Raw genomic sequence first — 17,048 nt, forward strand, 5'->3', positions numbered from 1 at the left:
GGCAAAAGGTCTGTAGTTCACATATGCTGTATGAGTATGAATGTCTAACTATGATCTCCAGTATTTTTGGTTTGGGGATTCTCTGGTATAGTTCTGAAGCTAGCCAAAATTCCCCACAGCAGCCCTCTTCTTCTTGTGATTACTGCAGCTCATGGTACAGATTTAGAGTTACTCAGTTAGCAGAGCTAGGCAAATCCTCAGAGAACTGAATTTAGGATCCTGTAATCCCACCAAGCTAGCAATTCTGAGCTAGAGCAGAAATTCTCAAACTTTGCCACAGATGTCTTGCCAAACAAAGACACTCAACCTGTGGTCCTACAGATGTCCATGGACTACAATTCCCATGAGCCCCTGCCCCATGGAAATTGTAGTCCATGGACATCTGGAGGACCACAGGTTGACTACCCCTGCACTAGTATCTTGTATCCTATCTGGAAACTGCTAAAGCAAAATAATTTAAGTAGTAACATATTTTAGTTCAGACTGGTAAAGGTATATTGCATATCTAGCCAGATTAATGGATGAGGACCCTATACTGAAGAAGAAGAGTTGGTTCTTATATGCCAATTTTCTCTATCCCAAGGAGTCTCAAAGCAGCTTACAGTCACCTTCCCTTTCCTCTCCCCACAACAGACACCCTGTGAAGTGGGTGAGGCTGAGAAAGCCCTGGTATTACTGCTCGGCCAGAACAGCTCTATCAGTGCTGTGGCAAGGCCAAGGTCACCCAGCTGGCTGCATGTGGAGGAGTGGGGAAGCAAACCTGGCTTGCCAGATTTGAAGTCGTTGCTCCTGATCACTACACTAGCAGCCCTTTAACAACCAAATCCATAACAGTAAAAAATGGAAGGGGGAACCTCTCAGGCAGTGTCATTCAATTAGCTGAAGGGAAAGCTGCTTATCAACCGACCTGGGCAATTTCAGTCCAGAAATAAAAAGCTTGATGGCTGAGCAAAGAATTTCCTCAGGGCTGGGAGTAAACCTGGAATAGAAAACTGAAGCTGCTAACTTTCACTGTATATGATTTTTAACCATGTTTGTGTTTTTAGGTGTGTGAATTTGTTTATACTGTCATTGGAGATACTTTTGATGGGGCTGTGATTGTATTTACCTTGTTTTAATGTTACATGCAATTTTTGTAAAATTTGGGGGGGAAATTAAAAACATAAATAATAAACCACATTTATAGGACCATATGGAGAAGCATAACCATCTGAAGAAACACATACACACTTCTTTTCTATGGCGCTGGTTCTTCATTTCTCATGAGCCCTGCTTAATCCCCCATTTTTTGTGATATTTTATTTAAACTACTTACATCTGCCCTTTTGACTCACCCAGGACCACAACTAAAACCAAATTAGAAGAGATAACCATTAAAGCCAAGGAAAACATTTAAAAGCTATGCAGTAATTGAGAGTAAATCAGCAGAAATAAATTGGATATAATAGTTGTGCAATAACCACGGAACAGAAACAATGATAAAAGATCATTGATTTTAATTATACTATCTCTTGAAAACATTTTAAAGCTGATTTTCCACTCAGCTTAGGATTCCCAGGGCATTAAACAATCAAAACATTTTAAAACAAGAGGCTGATGTGGGTTTTTTTGGGTTGGGTGGCCATGGTCTGGTAATCTGAGTCCCTGACGTTTCACCAGGAACTATGGCTGGGATCTTCAGAGGTAGGATATGGCGAGATGGGAATCTCACCATACCAAAGCCTTTGACAATGCAGCCGGCTCAGGGTTGACTCAGCCTTCCATCCTTCTGAGGTCGGTCAAATGAGTACCCAGCTTGCTGGCAGGTAAACGGTAATGACTGGGGAAGGCACTGGCAAACCACCCCGTATTGAATCTGCCATGAAAACACTAGAGGGCATCACCCCAAGGGTCAGACATGACCCGGTGCTTGCACAGGGGATACCTTTACCTTTACCTATATATATGCACAAAATCTAATAGAAAAGGGAATGCACAGATATATGAATGGGAATGAGGGTCAACAAGTAAGTGAGAGACCATCAAACAAATCAGAAAGGTTTTCACCCACTGCCAGAACACAGTGAGTGAAGGGAAGAGACAAAATTCTCTGAGGAGGAAATTTCATAGTTGTGGTGCTACAATCCAAACGGCAGTCGAAAGACTATCGGAAAACAAGCCCAGAAATTTTTCCTGGGAAATAAGTCCTGCAGTTACAGCACCACAGGTGGAAGGCTGTATGTTATGTGCCAATCAAAGAAGGAAGTCCTGAACATGTGAAGTAGGCTTTTATGGGAATAAGCAGTCCTTAAACTATTCTTGCACACAAGCTGTTTATGACATATTATGTTAAAAACCAGTTCTTTAAACTAGACCCCGAAAGGAACTGACTGCCAAGGAAATTTACACAAGGCTGCACAGTATGATCCGCCGTGCCTAGCCCCATCTGAATAATCTGACGATTGTTCCACTCTTGTGCTGAGAGTGCAACTGTATTTAGAACAGTATAGGCTCCATGTTAAGTTATAGAATCATAGAGATAAAGATGGAAGGGGCCATACAAGCCATCTAGTTCAACCCCCTGCTCAATGCAGCACCTTAAGTATCCAGCTGCTGCTTAAAGACTGCCAGTGAGGGGGAGATCTTACCTCCTCAGGCAGCCCATTCCACAGCTGAACTACTCTGACCATGTGACCAATGTCCAATACAACATGCCTCCTTTGGGAAATAAGTTCTGGTTTGTTTTCGCACAAATCGCCACACCCCAAATGTGGAAGGTTTCCATAGCTTGATGTATGTAAAGTCCCTCCCTGGTAAAAGAGTATTGGTCACCATCCTGCGCTGATAAGGGACACCTTCAATAACTGAGACATTTCTCAGCAATTGCATACACCCATTCTGAAGATAAGCAAAGCTTGAGTTCATCTTCACAAGTGTACCTAGCTAACATAAGACCTTGCAACAGGTTACATGAGGAACTGTAGAATTACACACAGAAAGCTACGCTTTTTCAGATCCATAATGAAGTACAAGTAACAGCAGAGTGCACATTTGTTGCAAGTTATTTTGATTTTTTTAGTTTAAAAAAACATGCACTTAAAATGTAGTTTCTTCCTGTGGATTTCTGATGTGCCACTATATTCTGTGCATTTATACACAGAACAGTCTCTTTCCGTAGTATGACAAAGTCATATATCTGTTATTCCAGATATGCCACAAAAACCACAGCTCCCCCCCCACCTCAGTATTTAAGAGACTACACAAAAGGGAACAGAGAAATTAAGATTAACGGCATAGACATTTTCATATTATGTGATTCGGTAGAGTGAAGAATATTGCCTTTGAGAGAGTCTTTTCATTTGAATGCAGTAATTAGACACTAAATTAATTGAAATGTTTTATCAACACATTTAATAACTAAGTCCCTTCTTTAAAAGCTCTGGAGCATTTGGAGAACAAAGAAAATCCATTTTAAAGGACCTATTTGCCATCTTTATCCTGCCTCCTCCTCTTCCACTGCAGCAACTTTGAAAAACTAGTTACAATTTTACCAAGTGTAACTTCCCCTTCACACAAATAAAACACTGTCAGAATAACTCTACTATGTTTTGTTCCATAAACAAAAAGCAGAAAAACAAACAAACCCACACACATAACAGCATTTAAGGGGGTAGAGTATTTTACAGCCCCAGGAGACAATTAAATCTGAGCTGATGATGGTAATGATGGTAATAAATCTGATGATGGTAATGATTATGATGATGAAGGAGAAGGAGAAGAGTTGGTTCTTATATGCCACTTTTCTCTACCAGAAGGAGGCTCAAAGCAGCTTACAGTCACCTCCCCTTTCCTCTCCCCACAACAGACACCCTGTGAGGTGGGTGAGGCTGAGAGAGCACTGATATCACTGCTTCGTCAGAACAGTTTTATCAGTGCCGTGGCGAGCCCAAGGTCACCCAGCTGGTTGCATGTGGGGGAGTGGAAAATCGAACCCGGCATGCCAGATTAGAGGTCCGCACTCCTAACCACTACACCAAACTGGCTGCCATCAATTACAACGTGATGATTTATTTTAAGGTATATACGATGAGATCATATTGAGATCCTGACTCACCCCCCCCAAAAAAAACCCCGACTTACACAATAATTAATTTAATTGAGATGGTAACAATGCGGTCTTGGCCTCAACCCAACGCCTGGTGGAAAAGCACCATTTTACAGACCCTTCAGAACTTTCACCCTGGTCTCCACCAGCAGCTCATTCTACAAGGCTGGAGCCATGGCCAAGAAGGCCCTGGCTCTGATCAAGGCCAGGAACACTTTTCTGGGGCCAGGGACTGCCAACAGTGTATATGGAGAGGGGTGTATATGGAGAAGTGGCATTTCAGCAACCTGCAGGTACATAAGGACATATAATTATTACTAGTGGTGGTGGAAAGTACTGTCAAGTCACAGCTGACTGATGGCAACACCATAGGGTTTTCAAGGCAGGTGGCTTGCATTGCCTGCATCTGTGTAGCAACCAAGGACTTCCTTGGTGATAGCTCATCCAAGGAAACCAAGGCAGACCTGAAGAGATTGGGCAAGCATGGTCAGGTTGTATTACTGGTGCTAAACTCATAATGAACTTGGACAGTAGTTCAACCCTTTGTATTCATTCTAATCAACTTCATTCAAAGTATTTTACAGAAGAAGTCTAAACATTTTAATATCCTTGAGATAAAACTAAAAACTTTAATACAGGAACAATTTAAAAATGAAAACCAAGATTTTCTATTTGTCTGAACCATTATGATGTTGTAGGGTTTTTTTTTCCGAGAGAATTTTCCAATGCATGATTTTTCTTTGGAAATATTTCTACCCCACATGTATAGTTATAGTCTGCTTATCTATTTAAGTGCAATAAATTCAGATATTCTTGCAAAGCCCACATCACGGCCAAACAAAAGTTGTGTGTGTGTTTTGTGTGCATGTGTGTGCATGTGTGAGAGAGGGAGAGGAGAGGGGGAGAGGGAGGGAGCACTGTCATCAAGTCCCTTCCCACTTATGGTGACCCTATGAATCCAAAACATCCTATTACCAATAGCCTTGCTCAGGTCTTGCAAGCTGAAGGCCATAGCTTCCTTGACTGTGCCAATCCCTCATGTTGGGTCTTCCTCGTTTCCTTGAACTTTTCTTAGCATTATTGTCTTTTACATTGATTCTTCTCTTCTCATAATGTAGCCAAAGTGTGATAGCCTCAGTTTAGTCATTTTAACTTCTAGCTGCATGTGGGGGAGCAGGGAATTAAACCTGGCTCACCAGATTAGAAGTCCACACTCCTAACCACTACATCAAGCTAGCTCTCCTTGCCGAGAGAAAAACAGAGAGACAGACAGACCATCTAATGCTTCTTAGAAGACGGGCGGGAAAAAAACAGAGAGAGAGAGAGAGAGAAAGGCCAAACATTATTTTATACTTGAATATTACATTTATAAATGTAAAGGTATTCTCTGTGCAAGCACCGGGTCATGTCTGACCCTTGGGGTGACACCCTCTAGCGTTTTCATGGCAGACTCAACACTGCCAGTAGATTGTAATGACTTTGGTGGATTGATAGTTCAATGATAGTTCAATGATTTGAGAGATCCCAACTTCCCATAGCATCACGATCCATTTATGCATCACTAGAGGTTTCCTTGTCTTCGTTATTTATTTATTTTATTTTTATACTGCCGCTCTCGGAAAGTCTCACGGTGGTTTACAAATAGTTTCCATTAAAGGTAAAGGTATCCCCTGTGCAAGCACCGGGTCATGTCTGACCCTTAGGGTGACGCCCTCTAGCGTTTTCATGGCAAACTCAATATGGGGTGGTTTGCAAGTGCCTTCCCCAGTCATTACCGTTTACCCCCCAGCAAGCTGGGTACTCATTTTACCGACCTCGGAAGGATGGAAGGCTGAGTCAACCTTGAGCCGGCTGCTGGGATTGAACTCCCAGCCTCATGGGCAGAGCTTCGGACAGCATTTACCACTCTGCGCCACAGGAGGCTCTTTATTATATTTATAAGTATATACATTTTGTAAAAATCAACACTCAGGTGTCAATTCTCCTGAGTTTGTCTGCATTGGAAAAGAAGCTTGAGTGATCAAAAGAGTTGACAGGTTTCAATTTTAAACAGTATTGTCCAGCACAATTGTGCAAGCTAAGGCAGACCCTGAGGAGATCTGACTGATATGGGAAATTGGTAGAGTTTGGCAGAAACTGGAGTCTTTGACTTTTCTAACATCTTGCTTATTTATTTCCTCCCACGATTTACACCCTGCTCATCTTCCATTTAAGTCTTCAAGGTGACTTACAAATAAGTTCAGAGAAAATATAAGAATTATTAGCCTCTCATTACGATCAGCAGGGCACACAAATTGGCAACTGAAGCTTTTCCCACCACTTATATGTTCTAGGCAAAGAAGTTGGCTGAGAGGCTGCGTTATCTAACAGAAGTGAGAGGCATCAGGCAAAAGGAATGTACATAAGGCTTGATAGCTAAGCAAACAATTGGTGGGCAAAGTTTAGACCGGAAAGCCAAGATAAGGAGCTGGGGGTGGGTGGTGGGCTGCTGCCTCCTTCTCCTTTCCACATGCAAAGACCTGAAAGCCCAGTGAAAAGCACTCCATCCCCCGCCCTCTTCCCCACTGCTGGACACAACATTTCAACCCCCTGCAACACAAACAGCTGATCCTAGAGACGAAACAGGGGAGAAAGAGCATTCGCTTAGCTTTGTTTTGTATTGCTGCCCATTTTTTCTCAGCAGAGGTGATGGAAGGGAAGGAAGTGGAGGTGGAGGTGGAAGAGGTGACAAGACATTATGGAGGAGACAGCGGGGGTCACAGCTGCTGCAGCCCCTCATTGCCAGAGGCGCAATGTGCAGAAAGCATTGTGGGAGGTGGTGGCCATAGCCCCCCCCACACACACACACACAGCTCCTTATCACCCAGCTGGCTCATGCTTACTGCAGGGGGGTGGAGATATGGTGCTGGGAGGCGCCAGCTGAGGAGTGGCACCTGTTTATGGTTGCTGACCAAAGGTGACCACAAGAGGTGGCGGTGGTTGGTTAGTAGCCTGGGGGCATGCAGCTGTGAGAGTCCCTGCCCCTATTTCCATACTTCTGTTACACAGCTTAGCTATGAGTGCGGCTACGGATGTTTTCACATCAAAATTAGCCTCATACTACTATAAGCATCATACTACTATACTTGGGGAAGGCACTGGCAAACCACCCCATATTGAGTCTGCCATGAAAACATTAGACTAGAGGGTGTCACCCCAAGGGTCATACATGACCCAGTGCCTGCACAGGGGATACCTTTACCTTTTACTATAAGCCAAGTTCTTGGAAAATCTTCAGCTTGCACAAATGATTTGTACCATGATCCTGGACACAACTGGAAGTTCCATAGCAACCAAAGACTGATCTACACATACAATAGAATGTGGTTGTAGAAAGAACCAAACTGCTTCACATCAGAGGTACATTTCTCCAACATGAAAAATGTCTGGCTACAAAAAAAAGTAGTGTATGAGGTAGAATTATCGTAACCCTCTTTTTTATCTTGTAGTTCTATTTGCAAGGAGGATACATAGCAGAATATTCAAATATATACCTTCCCCCACCCAGTCTGTAGCAGTAGAGATCACCTCATTCTGTAGGAAGTACAGACCAGGCCTTAGCAACATGAGTACCCAGGAATTGGACTTCACCATAAAGCAAAGAATAATTTACCTGTATTTATTGTATTTATTTATTATTGAGTGAATGTACTGGTGTACTACACAGCAATCATCTGCGTTTCATTTAAATAGCTAATGGCAGTCTTAACCATAATACAGCCTCCCCCCCACCCCCCCAAAAAACAACTTTGCATTCACAAGGAAACGGAGAAGGAACTGACCTCAGAGAGTAAAGCAGCAGATGAAATACTAATCACAAATAAATGTTAGCCAAAAAAAAATTACTGTTTAAATCTCATTTTAAAACAATATTAATATTATAGTTGATGAAGCATGAACATTATTTTTTCTCATTAATTAGCAGAGAAAATAGATAGGGGCATTGCTCAAAGGCTCTTGCTAACTAATAATCTAGAATAGAAACAAGAAAGTATGGTTCATATAAGATTTCTGCAACAATTATTCCAAACTAATCAAAGTAGCATTTAGGCAAAAAGATATTAATAGGCCTGCAAGCTATTAATTGGTAGATTAATCAACTAAAACATTCATTGGATAGTCAGTGGGAGCCCAATTTTAATCAGTGAGGGCAAATTTTAAAACCAAACAGCTGTTTTATTATTTATGCTGTTTATTTTTCAGACTACTTTCAATCTGCTGCATTGCTATAGAAAAGAATGAAAAAAGCTAATTTTAACTTTGGTTTATTAAAATGTAAGCTAATTTGCTCACCCTACAATATCTTCAAAAGTACCTGTTATGAAGTTTTGACAATATTAAAATATATTGAATAATCAGAAGAATTTAACAAAAAGACCTAGTCCAATTGACAGTGTTTGCCATTAATCCTTTTTATAGTACCCTCAACAGTCTTTATAAACTTTCAATCATTTGTTTATAGAACATTCTAACCTAAGGTTGTGATGGGGAAGAGAGGTGGATCAGGTGTGGAGCACTAGCTTTACATACCCATTGGATTGGACCAGTGGCCCATCTAGTCCAGCATCTTGTACCAAACAAAGGACCACCAGTTGCCGTGCCGACAAACAGGACTGCCTCCCAGCAGTAGCATTCAGAAGTCATATATAATGGTTCCATTTGGTCACTATGGTTAGTAGCCACTGACAAGACCCATCCTACATGAATCTAATTCCCCTTAAAGACTTCTGTGCTCATGGCCATTACTGTGTCCTCCAGCAGTGAATTCCGCAATTCAATTATGGATGTCAATAAAGATAAACTAATTATCTGACAGTGTATCAGGCAGCTTCCTCTACCTATTTAGAAGAAACTCCCATTGACCAAAACAAGACTTACTTACATGTCAATGGGACTGGGACAGAAATGCAAGACTTCCACTTTTAATTAAGGGAAGCAACAATCTGAAGACCACACAACAAGACCATATCTTATCTCATCTTACAGGAAAGAGGAGATTTCATCTATTTGCATGTCTCCTCTGAACCTTCAAAACAGGCACACTTCAAAAACTGTTAACCGGGACAATCTGAGTACTATCCAAAACATCTTTCAAGTGTTTTTTCCCCCACACAGTTTAACATTTAAGAACTGTTGAAGACAACACTACCAGAGTCTTTAAACTGTCATAACCAGGAAAGTGTTCCAGGGGTAGTCAACCTGTGGTCCTCCAGATGTTCATGGACTACAATTCTCATGAGTCCCTGCCAGCAAACGCTTCTTCAGTATAGGGTCCTCATCCATTAATCTGGCTAGATATGCAATATACCTTTACAAGTCTGAAATGTGTTACTACTTAAATTACTTTGCTTTAGCAGTTTCTAGATAGGCTATCTGGCTAGATATGCAATATACCTTTACAAGTCTGAAATGTGTTACTACTTAAATTATTTTGCTTTAGCAGTTTCTAGATAGGCTACAAGATACTAGTGCAGGGGTAGTCAACCTGTGGTCCTCCAGATGTCCATGGACTACAATTTCCATGAGCCCCTGCCAACAAATGCTGGCAGGGGCTCATGGGAATTGTAGTCCATGGACATCTGGAAGACCACAGGTTGACTACCCCTTCTATACCCCAAGAAGAGACCGCTGCAAATAATACTCCATAGAACACTCATGTAGTCGCTCATGACAGTATCTGTTGCGGCCGGTCACAGTTTGATGTCTATGTCCTGTTTGTCGGTAGGGCACCTGGTGGTCCTCTGTGTGGTACAAGACGCTTATATTCTTATATTCTTCTCTGGGACAATGGGCATGTAAGGCTAGTACTCCACCACTGCTCCACATCTCTTCCCCATCACAACCTTAGACTGTTCTGTAGACAAATGATTGAAAGATTATAAAGACAGTTGAGGGCATTATAAAAAGGATTAATGGCAAGGGACAAGCCTTTCCGCTACTGAAAAGAAATCTTGATGCCATAATTAATTCACCTATATGCAAGTTCCCACCTACAAAAGTTCTTTGTTTTCTGACAGTTTGCTTTTTAAAGCCTTTGTTCGTAGAATGGAATATACTTCCTGACTTGAAAATTCTTGTAACTGCAAGCCAGTCAAGAAGACCAATTAATTGCATTTATGCAGCTCCAGGTGGTGTATGGTTTTTAAGCATCCTTTCATCATGCTAAATTATTGTTCTATTTTTCCATCTGTCCTCCAACCCAAACCAACATCGAAATTTCACACTTTTAACTCCAAAGAAACCAGAATGCCCAGTGCTAGAGAACCATATGATAAAAAGCTCCAGAGTGCAAGAGAAAACTTGAGGTAAACACCTCAGAAAGAGCAAGAAGGTACTACTGAACATTCAGGCAGGTAGAGATTTCTCAGTGCAATTGCACCGAGACCCCAAGGTAATGTTTCAACTGTATCCTTTTGAGGGGGAACATACCTTATGAGCACATGTCAGAAGGAACAGGGCGAGATACCTCTTCCACAACCTCATTAAGTAACTTCAGACAGCTCTTGTCTCTTGGCTAGCTACAAAATAACAACCCTGATCTACCCTGCAGTATGCAAAGCAGGATAAAGTGCTCTCTTCTCAAAGCTGTTGCTATCATGACCTCCTTGTGCACCATTCTAGATGTCCAACAGGGCTCACTAGGAGCGAACCCAAACCCTACAGCAATGCTAAGGTTCATCCTTGAAATATGTAACATGATAACAGCAAGGCCACCAAGGTTCTTTGCACAAGAGAAACCTGAGAGACCTGAGAGACTTTCAAGGGCAAACTAGCCATTATAGTCACTGGGGAAGTGAGGTGATTGCTGTTGGGCCCAGCCAGGTAAAGGTGTGCCGAAGGTGCTGCTGCACAAATGGCTTGGTGATGGGCCAGTCCAGTGAAGCCTTATGGAGGCCAGCCTCAGGAAAGTGGCATGGTGGCTGCCACCAAGCCCACAGTGTCCTCCTTTCTTTAAAAAGGTATTGTGACTGCCACTGGGCCTCCCTTTGTGCCCAAGCCATTTTGTCCCCCCAGTTGACCCGTGGAGACCTTAAATATAAACGCGACTGCTCAGTCTTTTATGGAAGTTATACTTGGGAAGCCCGTGCGCCCTCTCTCCAGCCTCGGAGCATGGAAAGAGCCCACAGCATCCTCGCTAAGCGAATACGAGAAGGGCAAGACGTGAAGCGCACTACTGCGGATGCCAAAAGGCGTGAGGTTTCCCCATCTCACTGGACGCCCAGTCGGGAGGAGGCTGGCACGGAGGATCCCGGGAAGCGAGCCACTCTCTGCCACGGAGGCGGCCAAGGCGAACTGCCCAGCTCCTCCCGCGGCGCGGCTGACACAAGCGCCCGGCCTCGAACGGCCCCTCCGGCGCACTCACCGCACTGCGCTTCCTCCGCAGCAGAGCCGCTCGGAGCACAGCCAAGTCCCGTAAGGCGCAGCCGGCCTGTCCGGCCATGGGAGACGCCATCTTCGCGCGGTCACACGTGGGCGGCGGGGCGGGGCGGCGGGCGAGGCCCGCCCGCAGCCGGCCCAGGGGGAAGGGCCCTGGCGCGGGGTGCGTGAAGCTCCAGGAGGCGGCCGCTGCTGGCGGCGCAAAAGCCAGGCGGTCCCGCGGGGGAAGAGAGCAGCCTCGGCGGCGCGCCACGGGTGTCTCGGGTGGAGGTCTTTTGTCGGGCGGTCGTGTCTGGCTGCTCGCTTTGGCCGTGGGAAATGTGCTGCCTTTGAGTGCGCTCCTTTAACTTCTTGGAAGGAAGATCGCCGCTCTCTCCCCCCCCCCCCCACCTCTCCCTCCGCAAGCACGCTAGGCTGGCCAAATCCAGACGGAAAACTCCTGGAGATTTGGAGATGGAGCCTGGGGAGAGGTCGGGGACCTCAGTGGAGTACAATGCCACAGAGTCCACCCTCCAAAGCATCCGTTTTGTCCAGTGGAACTGATCTCTGTATTCTGGACAACAAAACGAAATCAAAGTCCAGTGGCACCTTTAAGACCAACAAAGATTTGCTCAAGGCGTGAGCTTTCGAGTGCAAGCACTCTTCGTCAGACTTTGAATTGTCATGGTCAGTTCTTAGTCTGAGGAAGAGCGCTTGCACTCGAAAGTTCACGCCTTGAATAAATCTTTGTTGGTTTTAACGGTGCTATTGGACTCTGATTTTGTTTTGTTGTGCTGCTTCGGACCAACGCGCCTACCCACTTGAATCTATCTGTAGTCTGGAGATGTGTTGTAATTCCGGGGGATCCCCAGGTCCCACCTGGAGGCTGGCATCTCTGCCCACACAGAGAGAAAGAGATTGCTTTGCGTTGGTTCCAACAGGTTGCAGCACAATCCTAAAGATGTATGCTGAGAAGTGAAGCCTGTTGAGCTTTGTGGGGCTTACCTCTTAAGAAGCCTGCATCCACTGACCATTGCGCTGTCCTAAGGCTACAGCATTCGCTTCCCAATGAATGTAGGGGAGATTTATCGCACAATGATTGCGCCTGTGGCTGCACCCCTGTGTGCATAAAGTGCTGTCTTGCCTGCTTAAAGAATTGAGAGGGTTAAAACCTGCGCAGGTGGGCGGGATAATAGTTTTAAAGGGTTTGGGGAGTAGAAAATATTTTCAAATCTGGTCAGATTTTTTTTTTTGGGGGGGGGATACTGTAAACCTCAATAGACAAGTTCCTTTGTGGATTGGAACATGGGAACAGCTTGGAACAAAATGGAACAGCGATATAGAAGTAATGGCATAAAACGGAACAGCAGTATATAAGTATTTAAGGGCACAAAACGGAACAGCAGTATATAAGTATATAAATAAACAGGCTTGGCCCAGGGATGTCCTGCGGAGCCACCACCTCTGAGGGGCTCTTCTTGCGCCTGCAGACTGTGGTTGGGGAAGAAGAGGAGGAGGCTTTAGGTGATAAAAGATGTTGAGCCAAACCTGCTGCTTCCTCCCCTGCAGTGCATTTCGGCAGGAAGAGGCAAAGAGGTGCAGCTCAGTGGCTTGGGCATTTGTGTTGTATGCAAAAGATTCCCAATTCAGATCCTAATAAAATCAGAGTCCAGTAGCACCTTTAAGATCAACAAAGATTTATTCAAGGCGTGAGCTTTCGAGTGCAAGCACTCTTCCTCAGACTGAGAACTCCCTACATGACAGTGGGAATATATAAGCAAAAGTTAATCCTGTTACATTAGTAAACATTAGTGTCACAGCATCCACACACAGCCACATGATAACTCCCTGCCAAACCAGCCAATCAGACCCCTCCAACCCATTTGTAGTTCACAAAGACATATGAGAAATGAAACTGTCAAAGCCAGTGATCCACGGCTCACACCCTACTATCCAGATCCTGTTAGCTCCATTTAAAAGGTAGGAGGTGACTTTAAAGACTTTGTGTGACCCTGGAAAGCCACTGCCAGTAGATTGTAATGACTTTGGTGGATTGATAGTTCAATGATAGTTCAATGATTTGAGAGATCCCCAACTTCCCATAGCATCACGATGCATTGCTAGACGATGCATTGCTAGAATGCATCACTAGACGTTTCCTTGTCTTTGCTCTGTTATTTATTTATTTTATTTTTATACCGCTGCTCTCGGAAAGTCTCACGGTGGTTTACAAATAGTTTCCATTAAAACCCCATAAAAACAGCCCTTATCACAACCCAAGCAGACAGCGATCACTACCCTAAAAGATTTTAAACCCCCCCTCCCCATCCCCTGATTCAGCACGAGGGCCAAGTTCTCTTCAGAGCGGGGAACCAGATCTAACCTATCCCGGGGATCCTCTGCTGGTAATACCGAGACCCCTCCCGGGCCTCAACCATATGCCTGGCGGAAGAGCTTCATCTTGCAGGCCCTGCTGAAAGCTGGTAACTCCGGTAGGGCTCTCAGCTCTTCTGGGAGCTCATTCCACCAGGTTGGGACCAGGACCAAAAAGGCCTTGGCCCTGGTCGAGACCAGGTAGACATTTCGGGGGCCTGGGACATACCGGCAGAGTGGAGAGCCCTGCGGGGGGCATGAGCAACCAAGCAGTCCCGCAGATAAGCAGGACCCAGGCCATGTATAGCCTTAAAGGTCAATACCAATACCTTGAACTTGACCCGGAAACAGCCAGTGCAATTGTCTGAGCATGGCGGAATATGGGCCCTACTCGGTGTTCTAGTGAGGACCCTTGCAGCCGCATTTTGTACCAGCTGCAGTTTCCGGGTCAAAGCCAAGGGCAGGCTTTATCTCTAAAACCTGCTTTTCTCCAAAGTTTTGGGAAAGATCACATTAAAGCTTGGAGGCTTACGGTGCTGGTGGGAGAATGCATCTTTTTCCAGTTCACACAGCAGGGCTTTGCCAGCTTCATGTTGGGAAATACCTGGAGATGTGGGGATGGGAGTGAGGGGTGGGGAAGAGTGAGACCTCAGCGGTTCTAATGCCTCTAAAGTGTTCATTTTCTTTGGGCAGAAATAGATTTCTGTCATCTGCAGCTCAGTTGTAATTCCAGGGGATCTCAATGCCCCCACCTGGAGGTTGGCAACCCTGCATGGCAGCTATTTTCCCTGCTCCTGTCCCAGCAGCAGCCATTTCACCACCACCACTGTGTGCATGTGTGTGTGTGTATGGGGGGTATTCTTTTAAACATCTGCACTTGTATATCGGTTGTGTCGATATGCTGTTGGAACAAATAGATATTGTAACAGAAAACAGAACCTATCCCGGGCTATATTAAACAATTCCACAATAAATACAAATAAACGTGTATAAGCACAACCAGAACGGCCTCTAGATTAAACCGTTTTCAATTTTGTTTTCCTCAGTGGTTGTCCTTCTTTAAATTATATTATATATATGTGGCCTTTCGCTCTCAGGTTTGGGGAGGTCTGGGGATGAGTCTTTTGAAGGACAACCACTGAGGAAAACAAAATTGAAAACGGTTTAATCTAGAGGCCGTTCTGGTTGTGCTTATACACATAAACATATAAGAAGAGATAAGAAACGTTTATTTGTATTTATTGTGGAACAAATAGATATAGCAGGCTTCCTAGCTTTCTTATTTTTGTCAAGTCTCTAGCTCCTTACCTTGTGGAGATACAAGGATACAGGCATATCTTTCCAAGAGAGAGGCTGTGAAATATGTGGGCTTGCAAGGATGAACTCCAGGCTACTAGGCAAACAAACAGCTCTTTATTGATCTCAGTGGGGAGCGGATGTTGAAGGAAGCAACTACAAGAATGGGATCCCCCGAGAACAAACCTCCAGCTTATATACACTTAAACAAAAATAGAATATTGTGTGGCTGAACCCGATACCCTCAAAGAGGCTTGATTAGTTTTAAAGGATTGGCTCCTGCAGCTAGAAGCCTTGAAGCGCATTGGCTGCTTCTGAGGCTGCTAGAATCCAACCCCAGACCTCAAGCTCTGCCCTGTGTGGATTAACATACACAATATCCCTTCCCCCTTAGATAGCCTCTTAAGAGGTGGTGGACGAAGTCCTGTAGGTACTGAGTGCCGTGCGAGTCCCTGTAGACCGGTGTAGCTCCGGCGTGGGAGGCGGCTGAATGATGCCTTGCATAGATACAGGAACCTGGGGATGATGGTCTCTGCTTCGGCCAGCATCTGGGCCGATGAGTTCTGGGTGGTGACAGGTATGAAGGGTGGTTGTGCATCCACTGCTGGGCTCGGCAGTGCTTCTCAGGTGGCTGGTCTGGATTCACAGTGGCATACCTGGTCCACATGCCGGAATTCAGTTGGTGCCATTGCTGTAGTTCTGGACATTGACCAGGTTGTCCTGAGCGAAAATGCAGGGTGCGATGGCGCTCTCTCAGCACTCTGCCCGTGTTGCATTGTGGTTGGGGTGCTAACAATCTAGGAGGGTGCGGCGTCTCTGGCCCATTAACAATTCCACCGGGCTCTTCCCTGTTGCTGACAATGGAGTCGTGTGCTGGTGGGCTAGAAAGTGTGTCAGGCGCTGCTGCCAGTCTCCCTGTGCTAGCTTGGACAAGGCATCCTTGGACAACATTGGGACCATTCGCTCTGCCTGCCATTTGTTGAAGGGTGGAATGATGCCGAGGTTACCTGGCAAATCTGGCATTCAGCTGAGGTGAATTGTGCCCCATTGTCAGTGATGACCATGTCAGGCAGTCCATGGGCTGCAAAGAGATGCTGCAGGGCCCTTATGACCATGGCCAACATCATCAAGGTTACTGAAACGACCTCCAGCCATTTGGAGAATGAATCTACCATGACCAGGAACATGTGTCCCAGGAAGGGGCTTGTGAAGTCGATTTGCAGGCAGGACCAGGGATTCTTGGCTGACTCCCATCGCTGAAGCGGCACCGAAGTCATCTCCAGGGAGTGCTCCCGGCAGGTCTGGCAGCATTTGACCCAGGACACAATGTCCTTATCTATCCTGGGCCAACTGACGTAGCTGTGAGCCAGTGCCTTCAGTTAATATTCTAATGCTGATTATTTTTTAAAAGCAAAAGTCCTGTTTGTGCATGGGTGGGCCAGTCCTTGGGGAATGAGGCAGAGAAAACTGCCGTGTGGAAGCCCCATCATGAAAGCTCAGGCCCTGCCACACATTTTGCCAATTTGCCAGTAAGCTCAGTTGGATTCAGCAGGGCTTATCTTTAAGTTAGAATCTGGCTACACAGCTGCAGTCATATATCCATTTACTTGGAAGTAACTCCTTTGGGATCTAAGGCCGTGGGGCTTTGTTTCTAAGTAAACACTTGCTTATCTAAAAATATTTCAGTTCCCACCTTTCCTATCTCTACTTTGGCTTGAGTTGTTCTGAAATTCATCAGAAATTCATTGGCCACATTTCTTATGCTTTAAAACTTGTTCTAATAAGCTTAGTTCAGGTGGAACAGCAGAACAAAGTCTGAGTCCTGAAGCACCTCTAAGATCAACAATGTTTTATTCCTGTGCATACACGCTGAAGAAGTGTGCATTCACACAAAAGCTTA

The 17,048-nt window shown here is 44.9% G+C and overlaps 1 protein-coding gene across 1 annotated transcript in view; it reads right to left on the reverse strand.

Annotated features, from left to right (window-relative positions):
- Nucleotides 1-11,642, reverse strand: part of SUCLG2 (succinate-CoA ligase GDP-forming subunit beta) — a 209,887-nt gene extending 198,245 nt beyond the window's left edge. Inside the window, exon 1 of the mRNA XM_077325118.1 lies at nt 11,487-11,642. Within this exon, the coding sequence (XP_077181233.1) occupies nt 11,487-11,576 (90 nt within the window). The 5' untranslated portion in view covers nt 11,577-11,642. The remainder of the gene's footprint in view (nt 1-11,486) is intronic.
- Between the last annotated feature and the right edge of the window lie 5,406 nt (nt 11,643-17,048).

Source organism: Paroedura picta, chromosome 3, assembly GCF_049243985.1.
Source record: "Paroedura picta isolate Pp20150507F chromosome 3, Ppicta_v3.0, whole genome shotgun sequence".
Taxonomy (NCBI): Eukaryota; Metazoa; Chordata; class Lepidosauria; order Squamata; family Gekkonidae; genus Paroedura; species Paroedura picta.